At 47.3% G+C, this 18,630-nt stretch overlaps 1 protein-coding gene across 1 annotated transcript in view; it reads right to left on the reverse strand.

The window, feature by feature from the left end:
- LOC147024419 (E3 ubiquitin-protein ligase TRIM33-like) overlaps positions 1-18,630 on the reverse strand; it is a 204,351-nt gene that overhangs the window by 170,946 nt on the left and 14,775 nt on the right. Inside the window, exon 2 of the mRNA XM_085884330.1 lies at positions 14,900-15,012. Within this exon, the coding sequence (XP_085740456.1) occupies positions 14,900-15,012 (113 nt within the window). The remainder of the gene's footprint in view (positions 1-14,899; positions 15,013-18,630) is intronic.

Genomic DNA, 18,630 nt, shown 5'->3' on the forward strand with positions numbered 1-18,630 from the left:
AAATAAATAATGTATTTACAAAATTACAATACGATAAATGGAATAATCTTTAAATAGTAACGTGAACTTTTTGAAACTTCAAAGCAAATGTCCGAATATATTTAAAAGTTCATGATAAGACGCTCTCAAAAGGCACCGTCTATGTGAGGATGTGTACATGTGCTCAGTATTTAAGGAGTTCCGGATCTTGTATATACAAGAGCCGAGTCCGAGAGATTAAGGTTTTGTCTTCACAAGAAGAACAACAAGAACAAGAAGAAGAAGAACACCGAGCTCTATATGAGCAGCGTTCGCTACCCAAGACGCTGCTAAAAAGGCTGCCGAACCACGTGACTGATGACGTCATCAATCCCCCCCCCCATGCAATTTAGCCCGAGATGACCCTCAAAAAATTTCATACTAATCGGACAAAGCGTTCAACTTATGCAATGACGACGTCAAAACGAAGCCACCTATGGAATTATCAAACAAAATAAATCAATAAAGACATAAAATATCACACTGATTTCCCATGGGGAGTACTTGAGATTGCCAAGTTTGAAATTTTTCCATGGAGCAAGCAGTTTCAGACACAGAGGTCCAAAGTTTTTCCTTTTTTCCAACACGGCTGCCACAGCACATGACTTATGATGTCATAATTATCATTATAACATTTTACATGAGTAGTTGCACCGATGGTGAAAATTTTGTGTCAATCAGATAAGTGGTTGCAGAGAAAACAGAGAAAACAGAGAAAACTAGAGGGGGAGCACTCGGGAGAGTGCAAAACCTCCGCCGCCAATACTGCTGGGTCACTCAAGTGAACCTTATATCTTATTCATTAAATATGATGTCAACAGTGCTGACAGTTATAGTTCTTTTCTCCAACATTTTTTTTGGAGGGGGGGGGTTGGAAATCACTTAAAACATGTAGAAATGCAAAAAAAAAGAAATCGAAATTTTGATGAAAAAAAAGTTGCAAAAAATTTTTTTTCCTCGAACAATTTTTTTGGGAGAGGGATTGGAAATCACTTAAAACATGTAGAAATGCAAAAAAAAAAATTTTCTCTAAAAATATTTTTTTTGGGGGGGGGGTGGTTGGAAATCACTTAAAACATGTAGAAATTCAAAAAAAAAAAAAAAATTTGGGGGGGGGGGGACCAAGTCCAAAATCTAATGGCATGATCCTTGGACCATACCTAACCCCCCCCCCCACCAATTTTCATCGAAATCTGTCGAGGAGTTTTTCCGTAATACTGTTCACAAACAAACAAACAAACAAACAAACAGAAAGGGGTGAAAACTAATCTCCGATCTTCGATGGCGGAGGTTAACAAGAAAAAGAGCAGAGATTGCAAACCCTCACCAGGAATTCTTTTGAGTGGTGTATTTTTTTTAGGTTTTCAGGTAAATCCAATACGACTGCCAAACTATGTGACCTATGATGTCATATGTGTGACACCTTTGTTCCTCATGAAAAGACGATAGTAAATGTAAAGTTTCACCTCGATCTTTTCAGTCATTTCAGACAAGAAGATTTTTGAAGTATTTAAAAAAAAAAAGGCTGCCAAATCAAGTGACCGATGAGGTCATGAATTTTTTTCTGTGGACCATTTTATCCACATATATATGTATATATATATATATACATATACATATATATTGTTACGAATTTCGGTCCGCCCGGCGTGCGATCGGCCACGTAACTCCAATCGCAGCCGCGTCGTCCACCTTACGGACAATTCAGTCGTGACCCTCCTTGGAACTACCGCCAGGAGATAGTCACGGGTGGGTCTTTCAACCACACCACAATCGTGCCAATCGGCCACCCGCACAGGATAGGGTTGTTCGCCAAACTCGACCTACCTAAGTACCTGCGCGAGTAGTTAACCGGGCGATCATACCTCGCCACTGGCCGGGGGCACGAACCGCTTAAGCGGTCCGTCCCGTGCTTCAGTGATAACCGAGCGGTGTTATCACCGACCCCGACGGATGTGATTCTATTTACCGGGTGCTTACACCCCTCCTACCAATTCCTTCCGTGATGCAAGATGGAACTTTCAAACAAGGGAAAGGACGCAACGAAACGGGGAACAGTTCAACAAGCACATTTATTGCACACTCAGACAAGCATGTATTTTACAGCCATAGATAAAATCATGCACGTACACAGTGAAAGCAAGCAAAGGCAGAGTTACAACCGAATAAAATGTCTTTATTTCACACGCACACTTAGACAATTCTACTTATAAGACGGTGCCACCACATGCATTTACACAAAAGCAAAGAAAAGCCACCCTCACAGACAAGGGTGGCAGACAGGTCCGTGGACCGAATGTACGAGGGACCAGGATGAGCGACCAGGTCCACGAGACCGAGGGGTCTTACCTGCGCCCTTGTGGCACGATGGCGGGCAAGCCGCAATGTCATTCGAGGCCATGGCGTGGCTGGTGAGCTATCTCCGGCGTTCTCCACGCAGGCACGCGTTTCACCGTCGGAATCACGGTTGGGGAGGGGAATGGACGGGGTTACCGGCTCTTTCTTAGCACGGAGCTCAGTAAGGGAGAGGGGAATTGCTGACGCTCCGTCCAAGAGTTGACGCTCTGGACCGCACTGGCTCCGGCGAACTCCTCTTGGCTGTGGCCTCCACTACGCCCCTTCTCTGGCGGCGGTCCCCACTCAGCCCTCTGGTTCACCTCTGAGCCCTCCTTGGCGTCCCTGCTCCACTCAGCAACTCGCCCTCCTCGCCCCTCAACTTCGAGCTGAGCTCCGAGCTCCTTCATCTCCGTCGATCGGCCCCCATCTGCCTTTCCCAGTCTGCTTCGAGCTCCGTCCTGTTCTCCGACCCCTCCAGACTGCCACGACCGACACTGCCGCGAGCTGCGTTGTGCTCGCGCTTATATAAGCCGGGGGAGGAGTGCATATGTTAATTTGTGGATCCCAGCGGGTTTGGAGGCGGGGCTACACCACCTGATGATCAGCCATTGGATGGATGAAAAGTGGGCATGAATCATTCCTGATCTGATTTCTTCTTCGAAATGATCCCATTCACAACCCATGGCACGACGTTCGGTAGAAAGGTGAAGGTGGTGGGAGTTTGCTGTGGTGGTGGCGATTTGGTTGTTGGCAGGCGTCGTTTGAGAGTGGGGGTGAGGCGATGTTTGCGGGGTGGGGTTGTGGAGGTGAAGGGGGCGAATGTGGTGGTGTTTGAGTCGTAGTTGTTTGGGAATGATGTTGGTGGTGGCGATTTGGTTGTTGGGGGATGATTGGTCCAAAATAATGTTAGACAAAAGAAAAACGGCTATCTCAAAAGATCGCAGCTCTGTGAACATGGAAATTCCCTCAAAACAACGGTGGGGAAATCTAACTACACATATACTTATCGTCATAACTGATCTAAGGTCCTTTATGGTCGTCTGCGAATTTCCACAGCCGTAACACTACCCCCCTCCCCTTTTTACAGACTCGTACCGAGTCGCCGAATTTTAGTGTGCCATCATGTGTAGTTCTCCCCTAGTACGTTTTACCTTCGATCCCTGAGTGCAACATTCAGTGTATTCGTGTCCCCAAAATAAATAACCTGCGGGTTGAGTAATTAACTAAACAAACCCACTCATACAGACGACTTAAATAAAATGCCGGCGCTATGACATACATGCCGGGGGTGCACTCATATACAATACACAACTTAACCTTATAATTTACACTCACACCATGGCCAAGGATCTATGGACTCTGCGGAAAAAGAAGCAAAAGTCACAAGCAGGGAGCCAGGCTGCTTAAGCGCACAGTCCAAGGCCTCCCCCTTTTGAAATGAATGCAGTGACCAGGCAAACGTTGCACGGGCTGCCAAACGCAGTCTCGTGTTGCAGCTGCCTTCAGGGCAGTCCTTACAAACTTGCGCGAGGATCCTGGCGCACATGGCAATGAACAAGGGGGGGGGGGAGCAAAACAGAACGGGGGCTGGTGAACATGGGCAGCAGGCATGGCATGGCAAAGGTGGTCAGACAAGGCATGGCAAAACAAGGCCGCTGCAGCAAAAACAGCCGGCAGATGAAGTGACCGGAACAGGTCTTGCAGTAACAGCCAGCAGATGACGTGGCCGGCACAGGCCTTGCAGTAACAGCCAGCAGACGATCCGACCTGCACGGCCTTGTAGTAACAGCCAGCCGATGAAGTGGCCAGCCTTTGCCTTTCAGTGGAGGTTAGTGGAGGGAGTGCGGTGGTGCTGGCCACGCAGAAGGTGGGCTCGGACCTACCTTACCGTCTCCCTCCCAACCTATCGCCTTTGCCTATCTCTGTCCATACCCACCCCCTTAATTTGTAAAACCCAATTTAGCCCCAACTTATTTTGTTTTTTGTTTTTTTATTTTATTTGTACTTCCCCACTATAAATCGTCCCCTAACCCCCTTTATCGTCCTTGTTCGGCTAACCAATCCTGCCCGAGCCTACTCCCAACCCCTACGTTCCCTTCCTGGAGGGGAATAAGGGAGAGTTATCATCCTGAGTCGAGGCCCAACTCAAGCCCCAGGATGGCCTCCTCAGAGTTCAGCAATCTTACCCAAAGTGGGTCCAGCAGCCCACAACGAGAGCGAAGGGATGGATGGTGCGGAGGGGTACACTTCCTAATCTACCCTCACCATTATCACTTAAACTACCACAGGGCTTTCAACAAGCGCCTCTCGCTTAAACTGCTGGTTCTAACAACCCAGATTCCCGTCGTCTGTGTTGGTGTCCTCACAAATTTCGGTCCATGCCCTCAAATTTTCCTCCCGTGCCCTCACACGGTCTCATGGCTGGGACGCGTGGCTCCCTTGGCAGGAACTACCCTCTGCCGATTCTCCTACGATGGCAGCCCCGGGTACTACACTGCCTCCGAGCCTACCAGCTCCCTAAACTGAGGAGTGCCCTCCCTGGCAACTCCCCCTCCGATGCCCACGTGGCGTGTTGGCACCCCGGGTCCCTTTCCGAGGGTCGCCCGTGCCCAGTACACTGCCCCCGTGGCATATGGCACCCCGGGCCCCCGCATCATGCGAGCGCACCCGTGCCCACTACACTATCCCGGCCCCCCATGGGACCTTGGCCTACCGCGGCCGACTAGCCCGGTGCCCAGGGTACCCACTCAGCGATACTCACCTTTCGCAGCCACGCTCCCAGCCAGTCAACAGGGCTCCTGCGCCCCTCCAAGCGGGTATCGAGCCTACTTTCCCACCAACAACAAATCGACCTCCATATTTGTCAATTTGACGAACCCCCAACTCACATTACTCTGACCCCGGGGTCCCTTGGATGGGAATCACTCCTCCCCCCAATCACTCATCGCACCATGCATTCCATAATCACTCAATACACTCAGGCCCACTGGCCTCACTCACTCATCATGTTTCCTTCCCACACATCGCTGATTTCTGCCATCCTGCTCACTACATCCCCTAACTACCTCGTGCTTTTACGTCGTCCCTTAAACTGCAGCACGTTCCATTTAACCTACGTAGCAAAGCTACGTCCCCTCTACACATCCAAAGTCTGTCACTGTCTTCAAAATCCTCAAAAATCATTTTCCCAGATACATTCCAACTAAAATCCCCCGAACTAATCCATTCCACGGGCTCCATGAGGACTTACCCCTGCCCCATGAAGCCGGTCCAACTAACACTAACCCTTCCCCCTAACTAGTGTCATCCTGTGCCCAAGCAAGGGGGTCTTCCACCCCTTGCCTGGGAATCTTGTTCACCCAAAGCGAGGCTTGCCTTTTTTTTTTTAACTCACAGCTCAACTCAACAACTCAGTCGCGCACCTTGCACCTTGCCCATTTCCCGTGACATCATGGCAGCTGTTCGCGTACCTCGCCCCTCTTGGACGGCACCATCCGGCAGGGATTTAATCCCTCCTGCCGGATTCCAACCACACGTGCAGCCGTGACGTCACTTTGCACATCCAAAGCAAACCTCGCCTTTCGAGGGGTTCCCCACGCGAACACATGTGCTCTGCCCGTCCGTGACCTGCGTCGTGTGCTCAGCGATCAGAACACACTGCACAGGCCACATAGAGCTTCACACACATGCCCGCCTGGAGAACCCATCCAGTCCAAGTCCGTAATCCAGCCTACCTTTTGTCCGTCCGCGGGATCGGCAGCATCCACCGCTGGAGTTTCCGGAAGGGGTTTCACTCCCGCAAGCATGCACGTGGCGGCCTCGTGCGCTGCACGGCACAAACCTCGCGCTCGCCACTGGGTAAACCCCGCACGGTCCCCAATCCAGCTACGGCCGCTACCCGGCCTCTATCCTTCACCTGTCGCCGTCGTCGTCTCCATTCCCTCCACGTGCTCAAACTCCCGCGTGTCACGAGACTCACGCACCTCACCATTACACTCACTCTCGGAGATGCGGCTGCGTGCTCCCTCATGCCCACCGTCATCTTCCTCACATACACCGTGCTTCTTTCACACACCGCGGGCTGGGAAGCACGCCCTCCGGCACACTCGTGACCACACCACTCACACAAGGGGGCGCACTCACACCTTTCACCACACACACCGGGACAATCACACTGGGGAATCGGGTCACCTCTAGGGCTCCCGGGGCCTCCATACCCCCCAAGCTTCGTGTGCATCCGTTCGCAGCACTCACCCTCTCAAATTCCGCGAAGCACGACCGGACCCACCTGGTTGTAAACTGCTTCAAGGGGGCATACTTCCTCCCCTCGTTCCCGAAGGAGGCCAGCCAGCTGCCTGCACCGAGTCACAAAACATTCTGCCAGCTCCCCCTCATGGTCCTCCACCACCTCAATGTGTGTGTGCTCTTCCTTAACCCCCGTCTTTATTGTGCAGTCTATCCGCTATTTTTTTGCATCTCCCACGTCTCTATACATTTTCTCTCCTTGTTTCTTATTTCTGTTTCTTCCCGGTTCCATTTTCCTTCCCATTTGAGTCGTTCTTCCTCTTATCTCCGAACTTTTTGAGTTGTTCGTTCTCTTTCCAGAGTTTTTCGATCTCCGTGGACTCAAATTTTGCTCTCCCCTCGAGCTGGTTAATTTCAAACTCGTATCGTTTTTGTTTTCTCTCCCACTGTTCCTCATGCTTTTCAGTCTCCAATCTCATCGTTTCTTTCAATTGGCTTAGTTCTTTATCCTGCTTCGTTCGTTGTTCTTTCATTATCTCTGCGTACTTCAACCTTGCTTTCTTTTTTAATTTCTTTCACCCCCTGTCCTTCATTCTCCAACCTCATAGTTTCCTTCGATTGGTTAACCTCAAATTTATGTTCTTTTTGTTTTCTAGTCCACTGTTCCTCTCGTTCTTCCCTCTCCAATCTCGTCGTCTCCTTCAATTGACTGATTTCTCCTTCACTTTCTCCACGTACTCCAACCTATACTTTTCCTTTTGTCGTTTAGTTTCAAATTCATACTCTTTTTGTTTTCTATTCCACTGTCTTTCTTGTTCCTCATTCTGCAATCTCGTTATTTCCTTCAATTGGCCGATTTCCTTCTCCTGTCTCATTCGTTCTTTCTTCATTACTCTTTCTTGTTCCTCATTCTTTAATCTGGCCTTCGCTTCCATCTGTTTGATCCGTACAGTGTGGTTCCTTAACATTTCATTCTCTGCTGTCGTTCTCTCTTCCCTCAACATGTTCAGTTTGTTTTGTAATCCCTTTTCTTTGTCTTGGTGTTTCTGTAACTCAGAAGTTTTCTTTTCTAATTCCATCCTCATCTCCACACACTCCACCAACCTTGCCTTGGCTTCTAACTGTTTGATCTGTACAGTGCGGTTCCTTAACATTTCATTCTCTATTTTCGTTCTTTCTTCCCGCAACATCCTCAGCTCGTCTTGTAATTCCGTCTCTTTGGTTTGGTGGTTCTGTTACTCACGTTGTTTTCCATAATTCCTCTCTCACTTTGCATGCTTTCTCACTCATTTCATCCATTCTCTTTCTCATCTCCTCACCTCTTTCGCATGCTTTCCTCCTCAATTCCTCCCTTTTCTCACCGTATTCTTCTAGTTTTCCCTGCCATTCCTCTCCTTTTATCCTCTTTTCCAGGCACTCTCTTTTAAACTGGCCTGTCCTTACCTCTCGCTTCAGTTGTTCCGATTCCACATCGTGTTTGCGTTTTTCCTTTTTCCAGCCTTATTTTCCTTTGTTCCTCCCTCATTTCTCTCTGTAGTTCTTTGAACTGTTCAGACTTTTCCAGCAATTCTTCCATCCTTTCCTCCAGCTGTCCCTCTCCTCTTTTTATCTTCCGTTCTAGGCTTCCTCTTTTCCGAATGCCTTCTTCTACCTCTCGCTTTAGTTGCTTTATTTCCAAATCGTGTTCACATTTTTTCTCTTCCAAATGTATTTCCCTCACTCTCCCCTCTAGTTCTTTGAACCGCCTTGCCCCCTCCAATATTTTTTCCATTAGTTGTTTTAATTCCAAATCGTGCTCTTTTTGTTTCTTTTCGAGCTCGGTTTTCCATTCTTCCTCCAATTGTTTCCGAAGCCCGCCGATGTCCGCCTGCCTCGCCTGCCATGCCCCCGTGGCATGAAACAGTTGTTGGGAGTGCTCGCCTCGTGTCGTGCCATTCGTTGTGCTAAAAATAGCCGCCTGCTCCATGCTGCGCCAAGGTGCGATCGCACCGCCATTGTGCGACTCAGAGTTAGTTTCAGAGTGCTCAGAATATGGGGTTGAGCTCCCCCATGGATTATAATTACAAGAACCGTCCCGGGCCATGGATTCAACATTACTACACATATCCAATCCACCTGGCACCCGTTCACCTTGAAACTCCATCTTTAATTTATCTCACTCGTAATTTGGAGGGAAGGGGAGGGGGGGTTGCTTCGCACACCCCTGGTCCGACTCCCGTAAATTTAGTTGGAGACCGAGGTGGATTTGAATCCCACTTCTGACACCAGTGTTACGAATTTCGGTCCACCCGGCGTGCGATCGGCCACGTAACTCCAATCGCAACCACGTCGCCCACCGGACGGACAATTCAGTCGTGACCCTCCTTGGAACTACTGCCAGGAGCTAGTCACGGGTGGGTCTTTCGACCACACCACAATCGTGCCAATCAGGATAGGATAAGGTTGTTCGCCAAACTCGACCTACCTAAGTACCTGCGCGAGTAGTTAACCGGGCGATCGTACATCGTCGCTGGCTGGCCAAGGGCACGAACCGCTTAAACGGTCTGTTCCGTGCTTCAGTGATAACCGAGCGGTGTTATCACCGACCCCGACGGATGTGATTCTATTTACCGGGTGCTTACACCCGTCCTACCAATTCCTTCCATGATGCAAGATGGAACTTTCAAACAAGGGAAAGGACACAACGAAATGGGGAACAGTTCAACAAGCACATTTATTGCACACTCAGACAAGCACGTATTTTACAGCCAGACAGAAAATCATGCACGAACACAGTGAAAGCAAGCAAAGGCAGAGTTAAAACTGAATAAAGTGTCTTTATTTCACACGCACACTTAGACAATTCTACATGTAAGATGGCGCCACCACATGCATTTACACAAAAGCAAAGAAAAGCCACCCTCACAGACAAGGGTGGCAGACAGGTCCGTGGACAAACTGTACGTGGGACCTGGATGAGCGGCCAGGTCCACGAGACCGAGGGGTCTTACCCGTGCCCTCGCGGCGCGATGGCGGGCAAGCCGCAATGTCAGCGTAGCCGTGCCTGGCTTCGTGCCCCTGGCGTGGCCGGTGAGCTCTCTCCGGCGATCTCCGCGCAGGCACGCGTTTCACCGTCGGCACCACGGTTGGGGAGGGGAACGGACGGGGTTACCGGCGCTTTCTTAGCGCGGAGCTCGGTAAGGGAGAGGGGAATTGCTGACGCTCCGTCCAACGAGTTGACGCTCTGAACCACACTGGCTCCGGCGAACTCCTCTTGGCTGTGGCCTCCACTACGCCCCTTCTCTGGCGGCGGTCCCCACTCAGCCCTCTGGTTCGCCTCTGAGTCCTCCTTCGCGCCCCTGCTCCACTCAGCAACTCACCCTCCTCGCCCCTCAACTTCGACCTGAGCTCCGAGCTCCTTCCTCTCCGTCGATCGGCCCCCGTCTGCCTTTCCCCGTCTACTTCGAGCTCCGTCCTGTTCTCCGACCCCTCCAGACTGCCACTGCCAACACTGCCGCGAGCTGCATTGTGCTCGCGCTTATATAGGCCGGGGGAGGAGTGCATATGTAAATTTGTGGATCCCAGCGGTTTTGGAGGCGGGGCTACACCACCTGATGCTCAGCCATTGGATGGATGAAAAGTGGGCGTGAATCATTCCTGATCCGATTTCTTCTTCGAAAATATCCCATTCATAACCCATAGCACGACGTACGGTAGAAAGTTGAAGGTGGTGGGAGTTTGCTGTGGTGGTTTGGGAAGGGTGTTGGTGGTGGCGATTTGGTTGTTGGCGGGCATCGTTTGAGAGTGGGGGTGAGGCGATGTTTGCAGGGTGGGGTTGTGGAGGTGAAGGGGGCGAATGTGGTGGTGTTTGAGTTGTAGTTGTTTGGGAATGATGTTGGTGGTGGTGATTTGGTTGTTGGGGGATGATTGGTCCAAAATAATGTTAGAGAAAAGAAAAACGGCTATCTCAAAGGATCACAGCCCTGTGAACATGGAAATTCCCTCTAAACAATGGTGGGGAAATCTAACTACACATATACTTATCGTCATAACTGATCTAAGGTCCTTTATGGTGGTCTGCGAATTTCCACAGCCGTAACAACATATATATATATATATATATATATATATATATATATATATATATATATATATATATATATATATATATATATATATATATATATATATATATATATATATATATATATACATATATATACATATATATACATATATACATATATACATATATACATATATACATATATACATATATACATATATACATATATATATATATATATATATATATATATATATATATATATATATATATATATATATATATATATATATATATATATATATATATATATATATATATATATCAGCACTCACAACCCATCCAACTACCATTCCCATTTCCCCTCCTTCCTCCCAAACCTGATTAATAGTAAATATCATCATTTTAAACTTACCCTCTGCATCGACAAGCGCCAGATATGACATCTTGCATTAGTGTTAAGAAGCATGAGGGTGTGGGTAGAACGAATGAGCCTGTCTACGAACCTATGGGGCTTTCACGGGGCACTTGGTCGGGAGTTTTTGCAGTACGGACTGCAGGATATCAACTTTTTGGATGAGTTGATCAGAAAGTTCTCCAAATCTTTCGTTGTGGAGAAGCACATCCATTCTCACAGATACGTTTCCAAGTATTTTCGGCTTCTTTACAAACTTGGTGAGCCCTATCATATTACAATCCTAATCTGGAAAGTATGATATACATTCAGGCCACGCATGGATTTCATTACGAGGGGTTTCTGCGCATGCGTACAGAGTAATCTGGGGCAGATTACATCATTTTGAAAGTCGTGTTCTCTTCCCTGAGAGAAAAGATAGCCCTGGTAGTTTCTCTTAAAGTCGAGCATTCAAAATGGCATTTAAGGAAACTGACAATTCAAAGCCACTATTATCAATTGCAAATTATCAGCAGCAGACCATTCAGGGTGCAGGTGCAGGTTCATGTTGTCCTGTTTTGTGACTGAGCTGCCAAAATAGGGATCGAGAACTGTGAAAAACAACCTTCAAAATAGTGTGTACACATTACTAGTTGTGTGTGTGTGTGTGTGTGTGTGTGTGTGTGTGTGTGTGTGTTTGTGTGTTTGTGTGTGTGTGTGTGTGTGTGTGTGTGTGTGTGTGTGTGTGTGTGTGTGTGTGTGTGTGTTTGTGTGTTTGTGTGTGTGTGTGTGTGTGTGTGTGTGTGTGTGTGTGTGTGTGTGAGTGTGTGTGATAACCACTGCCGCCACGAGATAATTGCATTAACAGGAAATGATAAGAACCAGACTCCTCACATCCATGGATATTTCTCGCGTTCCGACATTTCTGCGAGTCAGTTTTGCATTCAGAAAAAGAACAATTGTGGTTAACCATCTTGAGATTGCCATGATATTGTTGTGGTTACCAGATTCGCAAACCACCATTCAGGTCCCTTAGGTGAGGTATCTCGGTAAGTACATGTGTAGTTAGGCCCGAACCCGTTGTCTAGTGGGAATACATGTCATTTATGCGAGCTGCGACTCTTCAGGATAGCCGTTTTTCTTTTACTATCTTTATTTTGGACCAACCGCCATGATTACCACCACAACCACAACATCAACCACCAACCACAACGCCGCTTCACCACAACCGCCACGACCTTCCCGTCACACCTCGCAACCGTAGCATCGCCACCGTTCTTGCCCCGCTGTGGGTACCGGTGTTGGATTCGTGCAGAGCGCGCGTCGAACAGCGTGTACAAAATCACGGATTTTGTGCTTCAAAAACGGATCAAAAACGACACACGCCCACTTTTTGCCGTCCAATCGGTGAGCGAGGGGCGATTTGGCCCCGCCTCCAGAACGATCGATATATGCAAATTTGTGGATCAAAAAGCCTTCACGCCCACTTTTTCTCGGGCCAATGGGGAGCGAGGTGAAAGGTAAAAGGGAGGGGGTCAAAGGCGAAGCTACGGGGGGATAAAAGGACCGTGTTCGTCAGTCAGAGCCGTGTGGAAGTCTGGAGCCCGAAGCCTGCAGTAGCTGGAGAAGCTGAAGAGAGTCGAACGAGGAGAGCCCAAAGAAGAGTCCAGGGTGGAGAGTCCAGAGGCGGAGAGGCGGCAGCGGCGAAGGCAGACGAGGGGGTGCTCGCGACGGTGCCGGGAGCTGCACGCCCGAGGAAGGCCGGCAGCGCGACCTGGCCGAGCTGGAGACGCACACCAGGGATAATAAAGATCCTCTATACCCCGAGCATCAGCAACCCCCTCCTGTTTCCCCCCGCGCTGAGATAGTGCGACCAAGGGGGCCCCTTTCCCACCCCCTGCCAGGCACTGTCCGCGAGGCCCGCGGAGTGAGGCGCCAACGCCGCTCCGCGTCTCATCACCAGACGGGTAGGCGCGACCCGGTCTCGGCCTCAGGCCCGCCTCATCCTTGAGGGTATTTCTTTTCCTTGGTTTTGGGTATGTGTTGTCGGCGCCGTCTGTGAGGTAGAATTGTATAAGTGTTGCCGTGTGCTCGGTAGTCGGTATTAGCTCTGCACTGTGTTTTCTCTTTTACATTTGCTTTTTGTGTAAATTGCATTGTGTCTTTTCTGTGTGATTTTGGTGGAATTGAATGTGTGCTTCCCGTGTGCCGCGAATAAATGTGCTTTTATTGTTGAACTGTGTCCCGCTTCGCTTCGTCTTTTCTCCCATTGAATCCCCATCTTGCTTCACGTAAAGGGTTGGTAGTGGGCTGAATACGCCCGATAATTAATCGAACCGTCGAGGTCGACGATAACACCGCTCGGTTATTCTGATAGTACGGAACGGGTCGCTTAAGTGGCCCGTGTCCGAAGTCGACCTGCGGCGAGGTGCGATCGCCCGGTCTACCCTCCGCGTGGGTACTTAGGTAGGTCGAATTTGGCGAGCAACCCTATCCCACGCGGGGGCTGATTGGCTCGATCGCGGTGAGACCGAAAGGTCCACCCGTGACTGGTTCCCGGCGTTAGTCCGAGAGGGTCACGACTGGATTGTCCGTCCGGTGGGCGACGTGCCGCGATTCGAGTTACGTGGCCGTCAGCACGCCGGCGGGCGCGAATCCGCAACAATATCATCAAAATGCTAAAAATCATGTTAAAAGACAACTTGAATCACAGATTTTGTGCAAGCAATGGTCGGTTAAAAGTGCCCAGCGAGCAGAACCGATTGTGTCAAAAAAAAAAAACACACACACACACACACACACACACACACACACACACACACACACACACACACACACACACACACACACACACACACACACACACACACACACACACACACACACACACACACACACACACACACACACACACACACACACACACACACACACGCCTCATTTAGCATTCATACGTCATTTTGAAAAAGTCACATATTTTAAACATTATGAACAACAAAATGATTTAAATAAAATCAAAATATTACGAAAAGATGTCGGCATTGTTGCCACGGAGACGAAGAATGCATCAGTTGTAAAAGTGCTTTTAAAATGAAGACAAATGAATCAAGTGAAACTTCAAACTGCTGAGTAAAACCCAAATGCTATGAATACCCATCAATTGTTTTTGGTTTTAAAAAATAGATGAATACATTTTCATATTAGAGGGGGTTGACTCAGCCTATCATCCTTCCGAGGTCGGCGAAATGAGTACCAGTGTACTGGGCCCGGTGTATACCCCGGTTAAAATAGGTGTACCACATCCCTGTGTCGTAAGAGGCGACCAGGGTTGCGTCAGGAAGGGCATCCGGCGTAAAACATGTGCCAAATCACTATGCGGATCATACGGATGATCCGCTGTGGCGACCCCTAACAGGAGCAGCCGAAAGACGAAGAAGAGAGATTTTCATATTAGATTATACACGATTTTGACAGGGTGTAGGAGATTGCCATCATCAAGATGGGCGTACACTATTTTTTTAAAAGACACACAAAAGCAAAAGATTTGTATAATGGTGATAAGAACAATGTATACACAGCTCTTTAAAATTAAAAAAAAATTAAAAAAGGAACATCATGCTTCGTAGAAACATTTTCAACTTTATTTAAAAACCCGAGTCCCACCAAATATTGGGTTCAAGTCTTAAGCAATAAGGTGTTGAGTACAAGTCACGAGTCAAAAAGGAAATAATCTAGTGCTTTGATGTGCGCGGAAAATGAAACGCTCAATCGCGACATCGACGTGTGCAGTCAATGAAAGGTCGGCACGCAAACAAAAAGACTGGCATTACCATCATTCCCGTTGCTGCCTTTAAGCACACCTGTATGCTGTTGTCTGTGCCGGCTTGGCTTTCTGAACCATCTTTCACAAAGTAGTTGTCCACAATGTCCTTCGGCTGGCATACTTGGCGACACACAGGGCAGTGAATCAATTCTGCAATGATCACAGAACGCGTCGTTAGATTTTATTTTACAAATGCAAACTTTCAATGATCAATGGGTATCGCTCGACTTGAAAGGGAATGGGGAAAAAATAAAAACTAAAAGTAAAAAAATAAAAATAAACCAATAAATGAAGAAGAACACATTGAATGAAAAACTTATTCATGCTGCTTGAACATAAATAATGACTGAAGACTGATAATGAGAAATTCTGAAAGGGCAAAGTAAATTACTCCAACGCAATGAATGTGCCCTCAGGACCACATGCTTGTGAGACCAAAATGGTGCATGTACAATTACGTGTGCAGTGCAGTACAGTACAGTACAGCATTATAATTTGGGTCCACTTGGAAATAACTTGCTTTCTCATCTCCTTTATCAGCGATCATCTCGGGTAGTGGTGTGAACACTCCGTAAATATTCCATTTGCATCAAATCAGAAATTCCAAACTTACGAGCAAAGTCAGGATAGAATACTATTGGAGTGACGAGTTTTGCAAACAGCATATGAATTACAATGGAAAAAAATAAAATGTTGTCATTCAAGATGAACCAAAACGACATTTTGATCTGGATTATTCATACAAAGCAGTACAGAAGATACAACCAAAACAAATAAATCAAATAGCAACAAAACACAAGTTGCCGATAAACATGTCCACAACAGTGAGCGTGCGTGCACTCAGGTACAGATCAAGATACGTGGAATTGTCACAAATATGAAGTAGATGTTTCTCAGGTGTATGATGACTACAACTCATTTAACGGGCCCAATTAGTCTGGACCACCTTCTCTCAGGGTCGTCTGGCAAACGCGGAAAACCCTGACGTCCGAGTGAAGGCGACAGGAATTTGGAATTTGTCCGGCATGCCAGCAGTAACCCACCTACTCGAGACGGAGGACACCGTGCTACCTTTAACAGCCACCACAAAATTCTGGCAGACGGGTCCACTGGCTTAACGTCCTTCTGGCGGACGGTGCACAGACTGATAAATCACTAGCTGCGTGTGAGACACCAGGATGACAGTTTATAGCTTGGTCGAGATTCGAACCCAGGCTGACCAACCCAAAGGTGAGTAACAATAGTGGGGTGAGGGGATGAGGACACCAGAGTTTACCACCACGTGATTTGATTTGTGAAAAGTGATTTGTCAACGTTGTCCTATCAATTTGAAGCCGAGTAACACGCAACCGAATGTTACCCAAACAGCGAACCCCCTTGAAGGGTCAGCTAATGGGTCAACAAGGGTCAAATTTTAAATTGCTATCAACCTCGTCATGTTCGATATGAAAACAAAAAGTGTGAGAAGGCAAATACTTTAGTCCCACTTCTGACTGGTTTTACTCAAGTTTGACCTAATTTTTAAGTAAGAAAGGGTAATTAGGTCAAGTATTCGACTTCAGGAAACGTAAGCATGTCGAGTATCAAAATGAATGTTTTGATAAGAAAAATGAGTTTGACATGACGACAATAATTTAAACAATGAACGATTCAACGAGTCTTTGTCTCCACTAAAACCGAGTTCACCACTCAATGGCGAGAAGCGGTTTCTCCCGGAACAGAACACCAGTACGTGGTGCACGTTCCCAGCATATTCTCCACATTAGGGCCATTCTCACATGTTCCTGGTAAGCATGAGATTTTTGGACGTTCAACGAGAGGAAACCCAACGTTTTCAGTTTGGGTCCTTGCACTTGGAGGCAACAGCTTGGGAATTGTCCTGAAAATTGTTGCATGAAACACTTTTCATAATATCGCATTGTTATACAACGCTTGTTGTAGGAGAAGCCATAATTTCGTTGCCCCTGGAAGGTCGTTCTATAGACGGGAGAAGCAAGTAGTTGCCACAAAAGAGTCGATACTAATCCATGATTTTCCCTTCCTGTTCAAGTGCTTGAACTCGTAATCCAGCTCGTCCTGCCTTTACCGTTTGGTATCTCACAGGTTTCCACAATGTTCTGTTTTCTCCATTGATGTTGATCTTCCATGAACCTCGACCGTGTGTGTGTGTGTGTGTGTGTGTGTGTGTGTGTGTGTGTGTGTGTGTGTGTGTGTGTGTGTGTGTGTGTGTGTGTGTGTGTGTGTGTGTGTGTGTGTGTGTAATAATACATATATAGTCATGAACCTCGACCTTATCATAAAAAGGTCAATCTGATACATTAACAGCCTCCTCCCCTTCCCTCAAACCCACAGGCAACAAAGTAAAATAAGGAAATATTAAGTCACAGTATGTAGCAGAATCATTTTGCCAATTCCTCAATTTCTTTCCTTCACAAGAAGTATCAGCTCAGTTCACAATGGTTATTAGACTTTCAGAACCCGATTTCTGTTCCCTTCGAAAAGAGGTCAAAATACAAGGATTTGATTCAAAATGTATTCAATAATTACAGCAATGAATCTCAAGAGAACGAAATGCTAACTCCGCACGTCGTCCACGAAATGCTAACCACCAAGAACACCGAGAGACGTGGGCTGTTGTAATATCTTCCACAGCGTTTGCGTATTCCATTTGTCTTAACGAAATGGTGAGCCAAAACAACAACAACAACAACAACAAAATAATAACTGTACTAATAGTATTCAAGGGGGAAACCCATAAGAATTGCAAGAAAGTGTATGCAGCGACGACAAGCAATTTCAGCACAAAGCTCCATTTCCATTTAAAACGAGGGATGCTTGAACAATGAAAACATCTTCCCGAGTGGCTTGGCCTTTTAGAGCAATTTCAAGCAAATTGCATGAGATAATCCACCAAAATTGCACAAAATGTTCACACCAATCAATGCTGCGTCGTCGAAGCAGCGCCGAGAAATCAATGTGCTCGAGAGGTACATTCGATGCCAATTAAAAAGGCACATATGGGGAGAAAGTCCACAATGCGGAGAAACCCCACCAAGCACGGCTCCAAACACCCTCTCCATGGGGTTTGATTGATCATCGGGTGGACCACAAACACTGGACGGGATTGCTTGCACTTGTTAAGCAGGAAAGCATTATATATGGAAATATACACTGCAAGACAAGGCCTGTGAAAAGCCTTCTCAAGGTTGGTGACCCTCAACATAAAATAGCATAATTTAATTTTTCCCAGACCCCCCTCCCACCCCCTCCCTCACACTCACCCTCCTATTCCTCAAACCACCTGCCAGATGCCTGATTCTCTCCCCAACCAAAATTTCCCTTTTCTCCCTCCTCTCCCACCTGCCTTTCTTCCTCCATCCTCAATCTCTTAATTTCATTTCCTTCAAATTCACTTGAACCCATCCCCCCAACCCCCAGTACCAGCACATGCAATAATTATGCAGATAACCTCTTATAGGAGAACAGCGGTAGCTGGAATTAAACCCAATTCTACAATTTAAACGACATCTTGCGAGAGCCTAGGGCACGACAGGGTGAAGCAAATAACTGCCCTCAAGATCAGCGACTCCCCCAATCAATTATACCTTTCTTATTTAAAATTAAAAAAAAAAAAACAATTCGGAGGGCAATATAAGCATTCTTTACCCACAAGCCCGAATCAATTAGAATGCACCCCACTGTGGAAGAATGACAAATGATTTGTAGAACTTTCATAACGACTCGATCATTCCCAAGAATGCAATGAGC

Source organism: Eptatretus burgeri, chromosome 6, assembly GCF_056783735.1.
Source record: "Eptatretus burgeri isolate ZD-2024b chromosome 6, Ebu_testis_v1, whole genome shotgun sequence".
Taxonomy (NCBI): domain Eukaryota; kingdom Metazoa; phylum Chordata; class Myxini; order Myxiniformes; family Myxinidae; genus Eptatretus; species Eptatretus burgeri.